Source organism: Pyrus communis, chromosome 14 (genome assembly GCF_963583255.1).
Source record: "Pyrus communis chromosome 14, drPyrComm1.1, whole genome shotgun sequence".
NCBI classification, from domain to species: domain Eukaryota; kingdom Viridiplantae; phylum Streptophyta; class Magnoliopsida; order Rosales; family Rosaceae; genus Pyrus; species Pyrus communis.
Genome location: NC_084816.1, coordinates 2,418,140 through 2,436,395, shown reverse-complemented (window position 1 = coordinate 2,436,395; position 18,256 = coordinate 2,418,140). Strand labels below are relative to the sequence as shown.

The following is an 18,256-nucleotide window of genomic DNA, read 5'->3' as shown; positions in this document are numbered from 1 at the left end:
TCATAACTTTCGAGCCTTCTTCTTTAGTATTCTACCTAGTCAGCTCAATTCTTTGGTCTTCCCTATCCTTTTTCTTTTCCTGGTTTGATGATGAAAGAAAACAATAATATGGGTGCATCATCTCCAATGATCAATTTCTTAATTTACAAAGAATCTTGTGTATACATTAAATAAAGTAGATGGCCTGATTGGCCACCACTGATCTATACTCAAACTCACAAAAGTCACCGCAACTTCCACATCACTCGTAAAGCTAGACAACACCCACAACAGACCTTGGCTAGATTGTATTTTGGCTGCTTCATCAATGGAATAACTCATTTTTTATGGACTTGGGACTTGGGTACATGTTGTAGATTAACTTGGGACTTGGGTTGTTTGCCCTCCCCATTCCATATATTTTCCATCCCCTCCTATTTCTGTGATCACGGTTAAGTCACGTCAACATTTTATATTCTCATTGCTTTTTGTTTTATTATTTGTATAAAAAAAATCAATATAAAATGTTGACGTGGCTTAACCGTGACCACAAAAATAGGAGGGGATGGGGGAGGGCAGACAATCCAGGTCCATTAACTTGGCCATCTTTCGATGAATTCCCTGTAAAGTACGTAGAGGAAGAATAATGTTATGCAAATTGAAAGTCGAATTTGAAATTAAGTTTAAGCTTTTACTTGGTTCAAAAAAAAAAAAAAGTTTATTATTTTATAATAGAAAAATGTTAGAGAAACGATAGTTTTATTTCATTTTTTCAAAAGATGATCAGCCAGTGGCTTTGTCACAACAGTCTACTCTTTCGAGGGCTGAGAAGACTTACATAGGCATTTTAGTCTCCCATGGCCACCATCTTGTGATTCACCTAGCTCCAGGAATCAAACCCAAGACATATGCCGTGTAGAATTCGTCTCCAACCACTGGACCACCTAGACAGTTTTAGACTACAATGATTCACTATATGATGTGGCAAGTAATAAGTTTTCGTATGTGTAATGTACATAAAATTAAGTTGCCTCCAATGGTTTTTTCGCAATGAAACCTTCAGTCCCAAAATCAAAAGCAAAACGAAATCATCTCTTGGATATAATAAAGTTGTGTCATCACCACATTTCTACTCTTGTGGGGAAATTACACCCTAATTTGTTATTGAGTTGGAGTCATAACTTTCGAGCCTTCTTCTTTAGTATTCTACCTAGTCAGCTCAATTCTTTGATCTTCCCTATCCTTTTTCTTTTCCTGGTTTGATGACGAAAGAAAACAATAATATGGGTGCATCATCTCCAATGATCAATTTCTTAATTTACAAAGAATCTTGTGTATACATTAAATAAAGTAGATGGCCTGATCGGCCACCACTGATCTATACTCAAGCTTAACAAGCGAGTCCACATCACTTGTAAAGCTAGACAACACCCACAACATATCTTGGCTAGAATGTATTAATGTATTTTGGCTGCTTCATCAATGGAATAACTCATTTTTTATGGAAAAATAAAAGAAACGGACCCCTAGAAGATTGGTTGAACCTTCGACCTTGCCACCCACACGCGGAGAAATCTTAGGTGGACAGGTCCCATTTTGTAGAGAAATCAAGAAATAGAGATAATTTAAGTGCGTTGACACCCTGATTAACCATGCATCCACACATTCTGCTATATAATCATACTTTCACCCATTTATTGGTCGAAAATTAGTATGGATCAGTACAAGTACATAATTAAAGGCAACTCGTATAAATGACGGTCTCTTTGGATTACAAACTTGTCATGTTTGTCATAAAAGTGTTTCTGATAAAAGCACTTATGAAAAAGTGTTTCTGACAAACTTGTTATGATCAGAAGTGTTTCCTAGTACCTGAGCAATTCCATATGGGTTAGGAAACACATGAAAAAGGCACAAGCAGAAACACAAACAAAATTTCAAAGAGACAAGCAATTGATATAAAAATATTTCTTATGAACTTTAGATCCATGCATCTACAAGGGAAAAGAGAAAATGAAAATGATCATAATCAAGTTCAACTTATTCATGTCATACGCAATTACATTATGGAGCAAGTGGTTGGTTCTGGATATTCATGAACCACTTCACAGTACATTGGACGAAACTGGGTAGCGCAACAGTTTTGAACACAGCTTGGTGAAGGAGCTGAACAAGGTGGAGGAGCTGGACAAGGTTTAGGAGCTGGACAAGGACAAGGTGGAGGAGCTGGACAAGGACAAGGTTTAGGAGCTGGACAAGGACAAGGTGGAGGAGCTGGACAAGGAGCTGGACAAGGTGGAGGAGCTGGACAAGGTTTAGGAGCTGGACAAGGACAAGGTGGAGGAGCTGGACAAGGACAAGGACAAGGTGGAGGCTTTTTCACAGGTTCATCTGGAGGCTTTTTCCCAGGTTTATCTGCCGGCTTCACTTCTTCAACTTTGATCTTTGTTTGCTCCTTCTATCGACACTTTACTAACACCTGCTTTCATTAATTATGATACTCTTTAATAACCATGCCAACTATAATTAACAATGAAATCGTTGAAAGAAAATTTGAATCATGATAATATCAAAAGGCACATACCGTGTGCAGCAGCTGCAATCTTCAAGGCCTTGGTTCTGCATTTGTCGCAGTGCATTGGCACCTTCACAACGATCTTCATTTGCTGCACCATCAATTTGTACAAAAGATGTATAAACAACATGATCAATTTATACATTTAATTAATGTCAGCTAATTTAAGAAAACCTTCCCGCCTTATTAATTAGTTTCAGTTGGATTAAAAGAAAAAAGGTACATAACTGCAACAAGATGCAAGAGTAGTAAAATATATACATATATGAAAAGGCTTACCGGCGGCATTTTGGAGAGAATATTGTGTGAATTATGGAAGTTAAAGTTTTTGGGATGGAAACCCTATGAATCAGCGAAAGTAGAACTGTATATCGATTACCATGCTACTTATAGAAGATAGGATCCCCCTTAATATTTTTCTTGACTTGTATTACAAGTCCATGCATGCCTACCCTGTACCAATCACATGAGATCTTACCTTTCTTTTTCTTTTCTTTTTTAGTGAAAAATATGAGATCGTACATATCTTACAGACAAGATTTTTTTTATTGTTTATAAAAAAAGTCAGGTCTGAAGAGAGAGTGAAAAAAGTCTTATTGGTGGTATGAATCCTAAAACACCACTGCGCTCAGTTTTGCGCCAAACCCTTCATTAGCTCCAAATATCATGTCTTAATGTTGAAAAATGTTCCAAATTTACATAACTGTTGGTACACCTAATAGTTAATAAAAACATAAAATAAAAACATAAAACACCAAATGTACTAGCTAGCAACTGCATGTGTGGCTGATGCCTTAGCTAACTTTCGTCCAAATCATTATGCATATTAATGATTGGTCCTACGGTCTTTCATGTGAAACATGTTCTTAATAAAAAAAAAATACTAGCTAGCAACTGAACTTCAAGAAAATTAATCAAAACATTTTGAAGAACACGATTCGACCACTGAAAAGTTATCCACATGCCTTACACTCTGAAGCACCCCACGTAGCTATAATTAATCCACTTGATCTATACACCATAACGATAACGAAATTTAGTATTACTGGAGACAATTATATTTTCATATCCAGAATTTGAACGCATACTAATATGTTTCATCCAATCTGCATTAGCTAATAGATTAATAATTTCTATTGGCCAACAAGCATATTGTTTGAGGATCAATTAGACTCATGCAGACATATGTCAAAATTATTTAAACTGAAAACACACTCAGAAATTTATTTAGATTAATACATCGTCCAAATTATACACAGTAATTCACGGATATTTATGAAAGCAATATTTAGTTCTCACAATTCATCTTTGTTCATTGTGTAATGACCCACAAAAAACTACAGTTTTTATAATTTTAAAATATTGTGAGATCCCACATCGACCAACGGAGAACAGGTGATGTGCCTTATATGTACACACTAAGAAATTTATTTAGATTTAATACATCGTCAAAAGTTACTGAAAGAAAATCTATTACTACTCCAATATAATACAGAAATACCAAATTCAATAATTTCAATAGTTATTCAAATTCAATAACTTTAGAATATAAGGAAAACTAATGAAAAGGGCTTGAAAACTTTGAGTTTTAATGATGAGAACAAAATAAAGGGTAAAGTGAATAGTACTAGGTTTGACTTTTTAATGTAAAAATGTGGTTTTTCGTTAAAGTGAACAGTACCGTGGGCCTTTCGTTAAAACTCCCTAAAATATAAGAATACTAAATTCAACGTTTGTAGCCTAAAAAACCAGAGGAGCAGTATTCATGAGAATTAATGATCACCTATTTGAAAAATGTACCTGAAGATTGACTTTCATCAAATAAATCATAAGAAAGCAGAAAATTAGTCAACCCAAAATTATAAATTGTTACATTATCCATTTCAGTCATGCATAAATACACCATCACACATAACAAATTTGCCTATATGACAATGATACACAATGTAATTGTTCAGATTCATGCGTAAATACCTTTATCACGTTATGATGTTTGCTTGTTGAATTTGCCCCTGGAGTCCTGACTAATGTGATCTCCTTCAGTGGCGCATGAGCTCTTTTCTCCAAAGTTGCTTCCTTCAAAAAACCCAAAACATATCACATAAAGCATCAACGCTATTACTGCTTATTAAAGAAATTAGTCACAACAGGTATCATATACATCAGTTCTAAACCTAAAAGGCATCGGATTTGTAAGCTTTGGTTTCCTATACTTCTCCCACTGAGCATTGCTGGCAATAGATGTGGCGTTTTCTTTCTAAATCTTATCTGCTTGATTGACCTGCATCGTTGTTCAAGCATTAAAAGGCATAAAAAACCATAAGGGAGAAATGAACAAACATAAACACTCCGAAGTTATGTCATTCTCATATATTTGTAGCCTTCTTCAAGGCTTGGAATTATATAACTATTTTTTCCCTAATAGTTCTTATTTATACTTTTACTGGATTTGCATCACTTCTTTTACATTAATAAAAGAAAATGGAGAGTTTCGAAAAACCTCAGAGCCAGTACCAATGAGCTTAAACATAACAGATAAGAGCTAATGAGATAGAGCTAAGCTACTTCACCTCTTCCATAATTCCAAGTCTCCATCCAAGCCTAGACATCCAGACATTGCCCAGATAGGTGTCGCATCTTGACCTGCAAGATTTACACATAATTGCAAAATTGGAAGAGGTTTAAACATGAACAGATTGTAAAACGCAAAACTTTATAGCACCAAATTGCGTTGCAAGCAAGCACCAACCAAAAACATTACACCCAGCAGCATCTGGTTGAAAAAATTCAGATCTTTAAATAACTGAAAATTCAGTTTTATGGAATAAGATGGGAAAAACAGAATTCTCCACGGATAATGCCAACTTTATTCTCTGCTGTTTGGTGAAATCTACAGAACAGAGAAAAATATTTAAAAAAAAAACCGAGAGGATTTATAGAGCTACCCTGAATTTAAGTGACTGCCCAGATCTCATTCAACTCTCAGAAAGAACCGAAAATGGTGAAAAGTTATTGACCAAGGGAGTGAGAGAAATGTGAAGAGAGAAGAAAGAAGCCAAACAACAGAAAGTCCCATAGAGTGATCCAATTCAAGTTCAAGGGATTAAATCTGCAACCAAAATCAATAACAAAGCAACCCATAAAGTTATGAAACTAATCCTATGTATTTGAAACTATTGAACAATTTTTACCTTGAGTTTCGAAAATATAGAATCCAATCAAATTAAAATCCCTAGTATGAAATTAAGAATCTCAATTAAACAAAAACTACCTAATTAATTGGATATCCTGGCGAGTACTGCATGTTTCATTACAGAAAAGTGGTAGTTGAAAAACCTCATATTTAAGAACTGAACTGAGGAGCTGGTTTACGTTGTGAAAGTAAAGCGAGAAGTAACTTCTCCATTTCGAGATCAGCAGATCAGAGTTTGGAGCTGTCAGATTCTCTCTGTCTCAATCAACCAAGTTCTCCATTTCAAATTCATTGAATACGAATTCAAAAACTAAAACTCTTTTAATTTTCCGTGTGTATTCAATGATTTGCTTCCTGTAAAAATAGGAAATATGGAATAATTATTTGGCAATGGAATCATATATAGAGCTAGAAGAGGAAGTAAAGAAGATATGTCAAAGCAAATTAAGAGATCATCATATTACAAAAGCTACAATGGTAAATTAAGAGATCATCATATTTGGAAACAGAGACACGTATAAAGCCGCAAAAAAATTATTATTACCGACAAAATACTGGAAAATCTAAAGGCTAGGGATTTTCACTTTCTTAGCGAAAAAATAATTCAAAAAAATAAATTGTTTCTGAGTGATATAACCCAAAATCATCTTAGACAGCAAAGAAACATTGGATTGAGAAATCAGACCTTAATGGGAGACCAGTGTTTAACAAACAGTATTTTAGGCAAAAATGAGTTTTAGTTATGTATCAGTATTCAAAATTATGTAAATTTTTTTACAGAGTCAAGAAAATATAAATATAGAACTGTTAAATTGAAATCGTAAACCCAAAACCCAATCAAATTAAAATCCCTAAAATCAAATTTAAGAATCCCAATTAAACAAAAATTGATCTAATTAATTGGATATCCTGGCAAGTATTACTCAAATGTTTCGTTTCAAAAAAGAGGTAGCTGAGAAACCCCATACCTGAAAACTGGACTCAAAAGCTGGATTATGCTGCGGAATTGAAGCGAGAAGTTACTTCTCCGTTTTAAGGTCTGCAAATCACAGCTTGCAGCTGTCCTGATTCATACCATTTTAAATTTTACATTTGTTTCAATCTGTATCATGTGTCTATGGACATTTAGTTGTAATGATAAAACTCAAATCTCTCCTATGTATAAAAAGGTTGAGTAAGCAGCCAAAACAACAGGGCAATCAAGCAAGTTGTCGCAGGTACACAAAGTAATTTATATGTAAGCAGCGAACGTATGTATACATCTCAAAATGAAAATTTCACCTGGTGATCCAACCTATTAGCATCAAAGTAAACTTCCACTCTGCACTCCAACCGTCTCATTCTTTCTTCCTGCTAGTTTTCAAACAAATCTGTAGAGTAGAGTGAATGAGTAAAACAATAGATTACCACAATCAAAAAACAATTAGAAGTAAGATATACATGAATAATTAGGAGTAAGATATATATGTACAATGGATGAATAATGAATATGTGATATTTACCAACAAACTAAGATAAAGAGTTCATTTTACAATAATTATTCATAAGCAATATCCTTACTGCATTGTTGGTTAGAAGAAAAAAAATAACGATTAACATTATTTGCAATTCTTACTGTTTTTACCTAATCATTTGCAGGATGCATAAGGGGAAAAAAACTTCTTTACTTCTTCCCGTCGTATAAATTTGGATTTCACCTCATCCAAACAAACGAACAATCATTGTTATATTTTTTTCAATATGTAATACCAATTTGAAAAAGAAAAAGAAAATCTAGTTGACAAATTTAAATTCAATTTTTATATTTCAATATATTTGTTTGTCAAACTCAGTGATCAAACTTTACACTCATGCTTTCCAAAAAGAAAAAAGAAAAAACGAAGAAGAATTGAAAGTAAAAATGTGAAATTGTAACCTATGACAATAAGATCAGCTAGCAAAACAACAAATTTGATTTCAGCTTTTTATGGTATTGAAATAGAAAACTTTCTCTGTAAGTTTTCTGATTGTATTGAATAATAAAATCAGTTACACAGATGTGAATATATATAACCTTAGCTGCCTTAGGCTAGTTACAAGAATACCCTCAACTATCTTAACTAATTACAGTAACTAACAGAACTGATTACATTTAGCTTTATCATACTATTTAACAGTAACTACATTGGATGACTTGTCATTTTCCCTATCACACCCCCTCAAGCTAAAGGAGGAATCAGTGAGGATTCCAATTGGAAGCTTGGAACAGAGAAAAGAGAACCTGCTCTTAGACAAAGATTTGGTGTGAAGATCAGCCAATTGGTCTTCACTACAAACATATTGAACTTTGATGAGATTTGCAAGAACCAACTCCCGGATATAGTGATAGTCAATCTCAACATGCTTGGTTCGAGCATGAAAAATAGGATTAGAGGCTAAAGAGATTGCAGAGATATTATCACACCATAGGGTAGGTAGAGTAGGAAGAGGGAAATGAAGATCTTTGAGAATTTTGCAAACCCAAGTGAGTTCTGCTGCAGTATGAGCTAAAGAATGATATTCAGCTTGTGTAGAGGAACGAGCAACAGTGCTTTGTTTCTTTGCACTCCAACTGATGAGATTAGAGCCAAGAAAAACACAATATCCACTGGTGGACCGCCTGTCAAATGTGCAGCCAGCCCAATCAGCATCAGAGTAAGCTGAAAGAGTGATGGGACCTTTAGTAAACCATAAACCATGAGAAATAGAACCTTTAAGAAATCTGAGAACCCTTTTTGCTGCTTGAAGGTGTTGTTCTCTTGGAGCATGCATAAACTGACATATCTGATTAACAGCAAATGCAAGATCCGGTCGAGTCCAAGTGAGATATTGTAATCCACCAACTATGGAGCGATATTAAGTGGGATTGGATAAGAGAGGCCCACTGTGGTCCAGCTTCTGAGACCCGAGAGGAGTGCAACAAGGTTTGGCACCTTCCATATTTGTTTTCTTGAGGAGATCAAGTAAGTACTTGGTCTGATGGAGAAAGAGGCCATTGGGAGATCTGTGAACTTCCAATCCCAAGAAATAGTGTAAAGGACCAAGATCTTTCACTGGAAACTGAGTGCTAAGTTGCTGGATAAACTGTTGACAGAGTTGAGAATTGGGGCCAGTAACTAGAATATCATCCACATAAACAAGAACAATGACTAACTGAGGTCCATGAAGGACAAACAAAGAAGCATCAGATTGGGATTGGTGAAACCCAAGGGTATGAAGGGCTTGAAACAATTTATCAAACCAAGCTCGAGGAGCTTGTTTAAGACCATATAAGGATTTCTTCAACTTGCAAACAAAATGGGAAGAGTTGGAATCAAGAAAACTTGGGGGCTGTTGCATGTAAACATACTCCTTTAAGTCTCCATGAAAAAAGGCATTGCTAATGTCTAATTGATTCAAGAACCAATTATATTGGACAGCAAGTGTAAAAAGAATTCGAATGGTAACGGGTTTAGCAACAGGACTGAAGGTTTCTTGAAAGTAACTCCTTTTTGCTGATGAAATCCCTTTGCCGCCAAGCGGGCTTTGTGTTTGTCAAGAGTGCCATCAGGATTTTTCTTGACCTGGAAAACCCATTTACAACCAACTACATTATGAGAAGGATGAGGAGGAACAAGAGACCAAGTGCCTGTGGAGATTAAAGCATTATATTCAGCTTGCATGGCAGCTCTCCAGTGAGCATGCTTTGATGCTTGCAAATAAGTACTAGGAACAAAGTCAAGATCAACAGGAAGTGGATGTTTGGTTGCTGAATAAGATCGAGACTTGTATATTCTAGCCTTAGATCTTGTAATCATAGGATGTGTATTCTCAGAAATTGGTGGATGACTTGGCTGAATAGGCACGAGAGAAGAATTACTGAGAGAGACAGAACTGGAAGAACTGAGAGAATGATCCACTGACTGAGTGCATGAAGGAACTTCAGGTGGAGGTGAGATCTGAGGAATAGAAGTAGGTGCAAAAGGACATGGTGATTCTGAAGAGGTACTAGTTGTAGGAGAACTTGAGACATATTTGCGGAAGTGAAGATCCAAGGATGGAGAATATGCTGGAGATGAAGTCTCTAAATTTGAACTGTGACTCAGCAGGGACTTGAATGGATAAGAGTGTTCATCAAAAACAACATGTCGAGATATGTAGATCCTATTTGTCATGGGATCAAGACACCTATAGCCTTTATGTTGTAGACTATATCCCAAAAACACACAACTTTTGCTTTTAGCTTCCAGTTTGCTGGGAATGTAAGGCTTAAGCCAGGGATAACATTGACAGCCAAAAGTTCAGTTTAGAGTAATATGGGTGTTGATTGAAGAGAAGTTCCCAAGGAGACTTTGTAAGACCAGAAATAGGAAGCCTATTAATAAGATATATGGCAGTGGAGAAGGTTTCAACCCAAAACACTTGAGGAACATGAGAGGCAACAAGTAATGTTCGAGCTGTCTCAACAAGATGGTGATGCTTCCTCTCTGCACAACCATTTTGTTCAGGAGTATGTGGACAACTAAATTGATGTAATATACCATGTGCACGAAGAAAAGAAGCAAGGGAGTGACTGGTGAATTCACCCCCTGAATCTGAGCGCAGAATCTTGATTTTATTGCCACTGAAGTTTTCTACATAGCTTTTGAAAGTAACAAATGTAGAAAATACATCAGATTTGGACTTCAATGGAAAAAACCAACTATATTTGCTAAAGTCATCAACAAGAAGTAGGTAATACTTGAAACCACTATTAGATGTAACAGAGGCAGGTCCCCATAGATCACAATGCAGAAGTTGGAGACTTTGAGTTGTTGATGAAGAAGCCACTCCAAAAGGAAGCTTGTGGTTCTTAGCAAGTGCACAATCTGAGCAGAAAAAATCAGCACGCTTCTTGCCTTGTAGTGCAAGATTATTAGTAGATATCCCTTCTGAGGAGGAAGGATGTCCAAGGCGTTTGTGCCATAGTGTGACAGGTGCTTTGATGCTAAGAAGAGCTGAGGGAGATTGATGGAGACTGGTGGAACCTTGGAGAGGATAGAAACCATCCCTAACAGGGCCGTGCAAAAGCATCTTCCCCGAAATGCGATCCCTGACAGTGGATCCATAAGGATCAAGAGTCAATGAACAGTTATTATCCTTAAGAAACTGATAAGCAGACAGGAGATTGTGTTTCATGAAAGGAACATGTAAAACATTGCTCAGTTTAAAGGAATTATGTGGAGTGTGCAGAGATGATGAACCAATATGATGAATAGACAATCCTTTACCATCGCCAATGTAGACTTTGTCCTCTCCAATGTAGGGAGTAGGAGAAGAAATATTAGCTACATCATTGGTGATGTGGGAAGTGGCACCAGAGTCAATTAACCAGGGCTGAGATGGTTTGACTGAATGATGCGCACACATAGCAGCAAGTTTGGCTGGAGGGATTCGACCACAGATGTCCGGATTCATACGATCAAAGCAGTTAATTGCCTCATGACTTTTAGAACCACAGATCTGACAAGGAACTTTGAAGGTGGAAGAACCTTGAAAATGGCGAGATCCTTGATAATTTCGATTGCCACGATTTGTAGGGAAAGTACCACGAGAATTATGAAAATTGCGACTGTTGCGATTGGAAGAGAAATTACCTCGAGATGGCTTACCACAGTTTGAGTTAAACCGAGAAGCAGAGTGAAGGGGTTGATTTTGAGCAGCAAAAGCAGATGGAGTAGGAAGCAGGGGAGGTTGAGAGTGTACAGAAAATGCTTGAAAAGGCTCAGTAGCAGAACAAGGAATAATAGGCCGGCGACGAGCCATAGATAACTCTTTGGTGAGTAAGAGACCATGGAGCTCATCAAGGGAGGTAGAAGATAACCGCAACATGATGGAATCAATAAAAGATTCAAATTCATCAGGCAATCCATGAAGTGTAGCAGCAATTAGGTCACGATCGGACACTGAGGCACCAGCAGCTTGCAAGGAATCAGCAATTCCCTTGATTTGTTGCAGATAATCAGAGATGGATTGAGAGCCTTTCTGAATTGATTGGAGTCGCGATTGCAATTGGTGAATGTGAGCCTTCGAAACTCCACCAAAGCGCTGTTCAAGCTTTACCCAGAGCTCGCGAGAAGAAGAAACACCAACTACGAATGGAATGATTTCTTCGGAGAGGGTAGAATTAAGCCAAATCAAAAGATTTTGATCCTTTTCATACCAATCCTCAAAGGCAGGGTTCATCGAGCGATCAGGCAAGAAGGGCGAAGGACAGATCTCAGTGCCATCAATGATACCAAGAAGTTTGTATCAGCGGAAAATGGGAGCAAACAGTGCTCGCCATGGCAAATAGTTGGATGGTTTCAACTTGAACGGCACCATATTGCCAATGTTGTGAATCGTAAGAGAGGTATACGAGTTCAAAGGACTGGGATTAGAGGAAGAATTAGGGTTTTGGACCGAAGGAGAGATAATCGGAGAAGACGATCCAGTTGGTGGCGAGTCAAATTGAGCAGCCATATCTTGAAGAGATCAAGATTCAAGAGAGATCGAAGACAAAAAGGCAAAGAATCAGAGAGAAGCGATCAAGAAACAATCGATTTGTCAAGCGGAAGAGAAGGTCAGTGCCGGGAAGCAGAATGGCGTGATACCATATTGAAATAGAAAACTTTCTCTGTAAGTTTTCTGATTGTATTGAATAATAAAATCAGTTACACAGATGTGAATATATATAGCCTTAGCTGCCTTAGGCTAGTTACAAGAATACCCTCAACTATCTTAACTAATTACAGTAACTAACAAAACTGATTACATTTAGCTTTATCATACTATTTAACAGTAACTACATTGGATGACTTGTCATTTGCCCTATTATATGGCATAATATTAACATACGATAATGACAATAAATATAAAAGTTTAGAGAATGAACATACCAGTTGGTGGAATATAGGTGAATCATCAAAGTTTCCTAAATGCATGTGTAGAAGGATACAGATATCGCCTTCACCTTCGTTTTAAATTTCACTGAAACATAGTGCCTAATAATTGTTGCATAAATTAATTTTAAATTTTCCATCGCTCGTAAATTTTAATTAAATAAAGCGAATACATAGTAATCATATCCCAATCACAGAATTAAGGATTTTCAAATGTCATAATATTTAACTACTATGCATGGTTCTTAAAAAAAATATATAAAACTAACCTGTAAGTACAACAGCTATGAGTATAAACTAATGAACATTTCCTTTAAAGACATAGTGCGGAATAAATTCTGTCACATAACATCACTTGGGAATGGGATTTAGTTTAGAGGCAAACCTTCCCATATCAAATCCATTCATACTGATCACATGACATTAAGAAAGTTTGATATTTAGAGTATATAATTCAGTCAATTATATAGATGATATGTCAGTTCTACTCATGAAATACATGATACAGAAACCCACTTTGGTTAGATCAATGATTCCAACCACCATTAAATCTTCATAGTTTCCCAGTGTCAACCAAATTTGAAATCTCTTTTATTTTTTACACAATTCAACTTGAACCTATGTCTCTCAGTTGCAATCTGACTCAAGTCTTTCCCTCAAAACACTTCATCGTCATCGCAATTCGAACCCAATATACCAATTCAGTGCAACAAAAGCAAGAAGTGAGTTCGAAAAAGCATACCTTCACAAAGCTAAAAGCTTTCAATATTCCGCGACCTTCTTGTTCTTGTTCTTCTTCTTCTTCTTCCTTCTTCCGACTATCTTCTGATTCAGGGATGGCAGTGCTGCAGCACTCATCGAGCATGCCTATTTCAGTAACCCCAAATCAGTTTTAAAAAATTTTAGGTATAAACACAAAATTGGGCATGATGAAAACTGAACCAAAGTCTGAATTGCTTACCTAAGTGAAGAGGATTTTGGAAAACGGAGCGAGGCCGCTGCGGCGTTTGACCTGGCCTGAAATTAGTTAATTACCCAGATGAAAAAAGAAATATAGAGTGAATTAAAAGATTTATCACAGAGCTTGCCTCTGCAGTTGTAGCAGTCTACAGATCCAAAGCTTAGAGATGAGGCCTGCGTGAACTGGTGGCAGCAGTGATCGAACTTTCCAACGACCTGGCACCGGAATCTCTAATTTCAGCACCAGCTCCAACTCCCTTCCGCCACTGGGCAAGTGAGTCCGTCGGCCAAAGCACCTGCAGCTGCGGCAAAACCCCAAATTTCAACAAAAATTCGAAAACCCAGAAATTAAATAGTAAAAAGAAAGCTTCTTTGGGTCAATTGAAGAGGAAAGATCAGTACTTTTTTGGATTCGATGGTGATACCGAACGATGGGTCGAGAGAGGCAGCAATGGCGGCTTGAGCGGAGTCGGTGGCACAGTAGGTTGCTTGTAAGTGGGCTTGTCGAGCTCGGGTTTGGGTTCCGGATGTGGAGGCAGGGGACGACGGTGTTTCGACCCGGAGTAGGGGGCTTGGCGGGAGAAGTAGGGTTTGTCTCTCTTCTAGCTCATGGTGTTTAGACGAGGTGAAGAGAGGGTTTGCCATATGAGGTGAGGAGGGAGGGGGGATAAAGGAAGGAAGCGGTCGAGGATCCCACGCGTCACAAAATCGTTATTCATTTGACAGCAAAGCAAAAGGGGCAAAGTTGAAATAAAAGAAAATTGGGCGAGGACAAAATCGGAAATCCACTGTATAAGTAGCAGTAATCTGACTCTAAAAGGATACGACGGGAATTAAGTTGAAGGTTACTCTTTTAGTATATACTAGATAGTAATACATGCGCGTTGCTGCGGAATTAGAAATCAGCTGCAATATATGAATTTGAGCTAATAATATATGTTGGGATAACATTGATTAATCTAAATAAAAATATCTCAGGATAGGAAAGATTTTTATTTGCTGCAAAAAAATTCTTATTTTGTTATTTTACAAAGGTAATTTGCTCCAACTTCCTTTGTATCATTGCTCATCTCTGCGACAACTCTTTGACATTCCAAAGAAGTAAAAACGAATGCAAAATTACCTAATCAAAATTAGAAGCAAACCGATTGAACAATGAAAACATTTGCAGACATGCCGTACAAGTATTAAATGCGAAAGGGGAACAAACCTTTTGCACGGTGGTCTTGAAGCAAGTATGCATTAACAAAATCATCAATGTGATCCTTCAAATCCTCCAAGTAAGAGCAAGCCCAGCGTGGGCTAAAGCTCAGGGGACAGGGGACAGAACAAGGGCCCGAGGCCCGGTGGATCAGCTCCAGCGTGGGCAAGCCCGAGTGAAGGTAGAGGTCGGAGCTCCAGACTCGTGGGGAATTGCCAACCTGAGAGCCTGAGGCCATGTGACGTCAACGCTGACGTCAGCCTGGCGTTAGGCAATATTAAATTTTTTTTGTGTCAGGCGCGTGCACCCCACTCGCACGCGGGGGCGCGTCGCTGACACAAAATCAGAAGAAAAAAAAAAACCTTTGTCAGTTACCGTTGGGAAGCCACGTGGCTTCCCACGGTCCGTTAGATCTCAACGGTTATTTAATTTAGACCGTTCGATCTCAACGGTCAAAACAATTAAAAAAGTCTTATTTAATATCCACCGTTCGATCTGAGATCAACGGTGGATATTAATATGCTTTATAAATAAAAAACTAACAGAAAAAATAGTTTTAAAATTAAGAAAAGTCACCGTTGTGACACGTGGCACAATCTGGAGTGTTGGAATTCAAATTTTTTTATATCCAACGGTAGAGATTAATTAATTGAATAAAAATTGTAGAAAATTCAAACAAATTCAAAAAAAAAATCTGAAAAGTCTGAAAATCTGAAAAATCTGAAAAAATCTAATAAAAATTGTAAAAAAAATTGTTTTTACTTTTCTATAAATACCTTCTCATTATCATCTACCTTACACAACAATTTCATATTTTCTCAACTACTTTCAATCACATTCCTTTCTTTGTCTCAAAGTTTGAATCCATTTTTTTTCAACAAAATGACCACTGGTGCAGGTACGAATTGGTCGCTTATTGAAGATGTTGCGTTGTGTACTAGCTGGGTTGAAGTTACTCATAGTTCGCTTACGGGTAATGAGATGCAGTTGCGAGAAATGTTGAGTCTTATTCATACCAATTATCTTGAGAAAATTGGTGGGAAAAGAACCAAAGAATCGATGTTCAGTCGTTGGAAATTACTTAGCCAATCGTTTAGTACGTGGAGAGACGCCTTGGCACAAGCTAGTAGTAATATTCGAAGTGGGGAAAATTACTCGGATCAGGTAACAATATATTATTTATTTGATACCAATTTTACATTATAATTATTGGTTTGTATTATTTATTTGTTACCTACATAATTTATTATTTATTGTTTGTATTATTTATTTGTTACCTACTTACATTATAATTATGTTGTTTGTATTATTTATTTGTTACTTATTTTCATTATAATTATTTATTTGTATTATTTATTTGTTACTTATTTTCATTGTGTAGGAACTTCAAGCACAAGCTTGGTACACTGCCAAAACCAAAAGCAAAAATAAATCATTCAATTGGTGGGAATGTTGGAATATTGTCAAAGATTGTCCTAAATTTAGAGTTGTGCCAGTCGGTCCAGAAGTGCACATGAACAACACCCCTCTACACTCTACACCCGATCATGTCTCGCATGTTCATGAAGATGCTGCAGAAGAAGTGCCCGAAACGCACCTCCCTGAACAAGCGTCGGGTTCGACCCGTTATCCAATTAGGCCTCAGGGTAAGAAGGCTTCAAAGAGAAAAGGGAGTGCTTCCAAGAATGATTATGCAAAGTTCATGGAAGAACTTACTCGCCAAGGTGAATTGACTTTGGCGAGGGATTTGGCGAAATATGAGGCTGATGAGGCTAGAGAGGACGCAAAAGCTGCAGCTATTGAGAGAGAATTTCATGCTAATGAGAGAGAAATAGAGCTACTTAGGCGAGAAAGGAACATGTTAGAGAAGAAAGACGGGCTCAACAAGATCGTGAGATTATGAACACGCCTTTAGAAGGGAAGTCTCCAAATTCCAAATTTTTTTGGAAGTCAGAGAAAACGGACGTGGTGCGAAGGAGGCGTGCAAAAGAAGCGATAGCAAGCCAATGTGGTCCTAGCACCACAAGAGAAGATCATCCTAGCACCACAAATTGGTTAAGTGATGATGAATAGAGTACTTTTTGTAATCGGAGACCATAATTTTCCAATCACTTTGGGTTGTAATTTATTATTTATTGTTTGTATTATTTATATTGTTTCCAATTTATTGAATATTTATTTAAATTAATTTGGTAAGTTATTTATACTAAGAGAATATTTATTGAAATGACAAAAACACACCAAATAAAATTACATAAGCATACGGAATAATTAAAAACTCACTAAAAAAATTACATAAACATACCAAATAATAAAACACACCAAATAAAATAACATAAACATACCAAATTCAAAAAAACACACAAAAACGAACTTAATTATCTTCAGCTTGTTTCAATGCCCACTGGTGCTCTATCAAGTCAATTTGTCGGGCATTGTGCATGTCTGGCATTTGAAATGCAGTATATCGTTGAATGAGCCTTTCATTGTAACGTTCATCCCTTTGTAATGGCTCATGTTGCACAGGCTCATCAATGGCGTCATGGGCACAATATATACGTGTTCTTAAATTGTTCATCGTGTCTGGCTCATATTCATCAACGGCTTCATAATCGTACTCATCTTCCACGATCATGTTGTGAAGAATGATGCACGTCATCATTATGGATCGAAGCGACTCTACATCAAACAATCTGGCAGCACCCCTGACGATCGCCCAGCGAGCTTGGAGGATACCGAAACAACGCTCCACATCCTTCCTGCACCCTTCTTGACAGCTTACAAAGTGTTTTTCCTTTGCACTCCGCGGACGTGGCACTGTTTTGACAAATGTTGACCATCGCGGGTAAATGCCGTCAACTAGGTAGTATGGCCCGTCATACATACGTCCGTTGACCTCAAACGTAACTTTTGGTGCCTTTCCTTGCAGGACATCGTTGAACACTGGGGATTGGGCAAGGACGTTGATGTCATTTTGAGCTCCCAGGACCCCGAAAAAGGCGTGCCAAATCCATGTATCAAAAGATGCCACCGCCTCCAGAATGATACTTTTTGCTCATTTTCTGTCCCCGTAAGCGCCTTGTCATGCACTTGGACAGTTTTTCCACGTCCAGTGCATACAATCAATGCTTCCAATCATCCCAGGAAAGCCACACATCTCCGCCTTCTTCAACAGCCGTTCCAAGTCCATGTTTGTAGGTTTGCAGAGGTACTCAGCGGTGTAGATAGATTCGATTGCTCTGCAAAACCTCATCAGGGACTCAAGAATGGTTGATTTCCCCATCCTCGTTATCTCATCCACTTGGTCTGCAGATGCTCCATATGCAAGCATCCGCAAGGCAGCAGTAAATTTTTGCTCAGGCAGTAGATCCATAGCACCAAAAGCATCTTTCTTTTGCACGAAGTAAGAATCATGGTTGCAAACAGCAATC

At 37.4% G+C, this 18,256-nt stretch overlaps 1 protein-coding gene across 1 annotated transcript; it reads right to left on the bottom strand.

The window, feature by feature from the left end:
• Positions 1 to 1,932: 1,932 nt before the first annotated feature.
• LOC137715624 (uncharacterized) lies at positions 1,933 to 13,763 on the bottom strand. The gene is made up of 10 exons (XM_068454968.1): positions 13,626 to 13,763; positions 13,407 to 13,531; positions 12,662 to 12,766; positions 6,716 to 7,117; positions 5,891 to 6,101; positions 5,125 to 5,197; positions 4,529 to 4,630; positions 2,564 to 2,645; positions 2,417 to 2,458; positions 1,933 to 2,325 (listed from the first exon to the last, which is right to left on the bottom strand). The coding sequence occupies exons 5-10, from the start codon at positions 5,893 to 5,895 to the stop codon at positions 2,039 to 2,041; spliced, it is 591 nt and encodes a 196-aa protein (XP_068311069.1). The 5' UTR covers positions 5,896 to 6,101; positions 6,716 to 7,117; positions 12,662 to 12,766; positions 13,407 to 13,531; positions 13,626 to 13,763; the 3' UTR covers positions 1,933 to 2,038.
• Between the last annotated feature and the right edge of the window lie 4,493 nt (positions 13,764 to 18,256).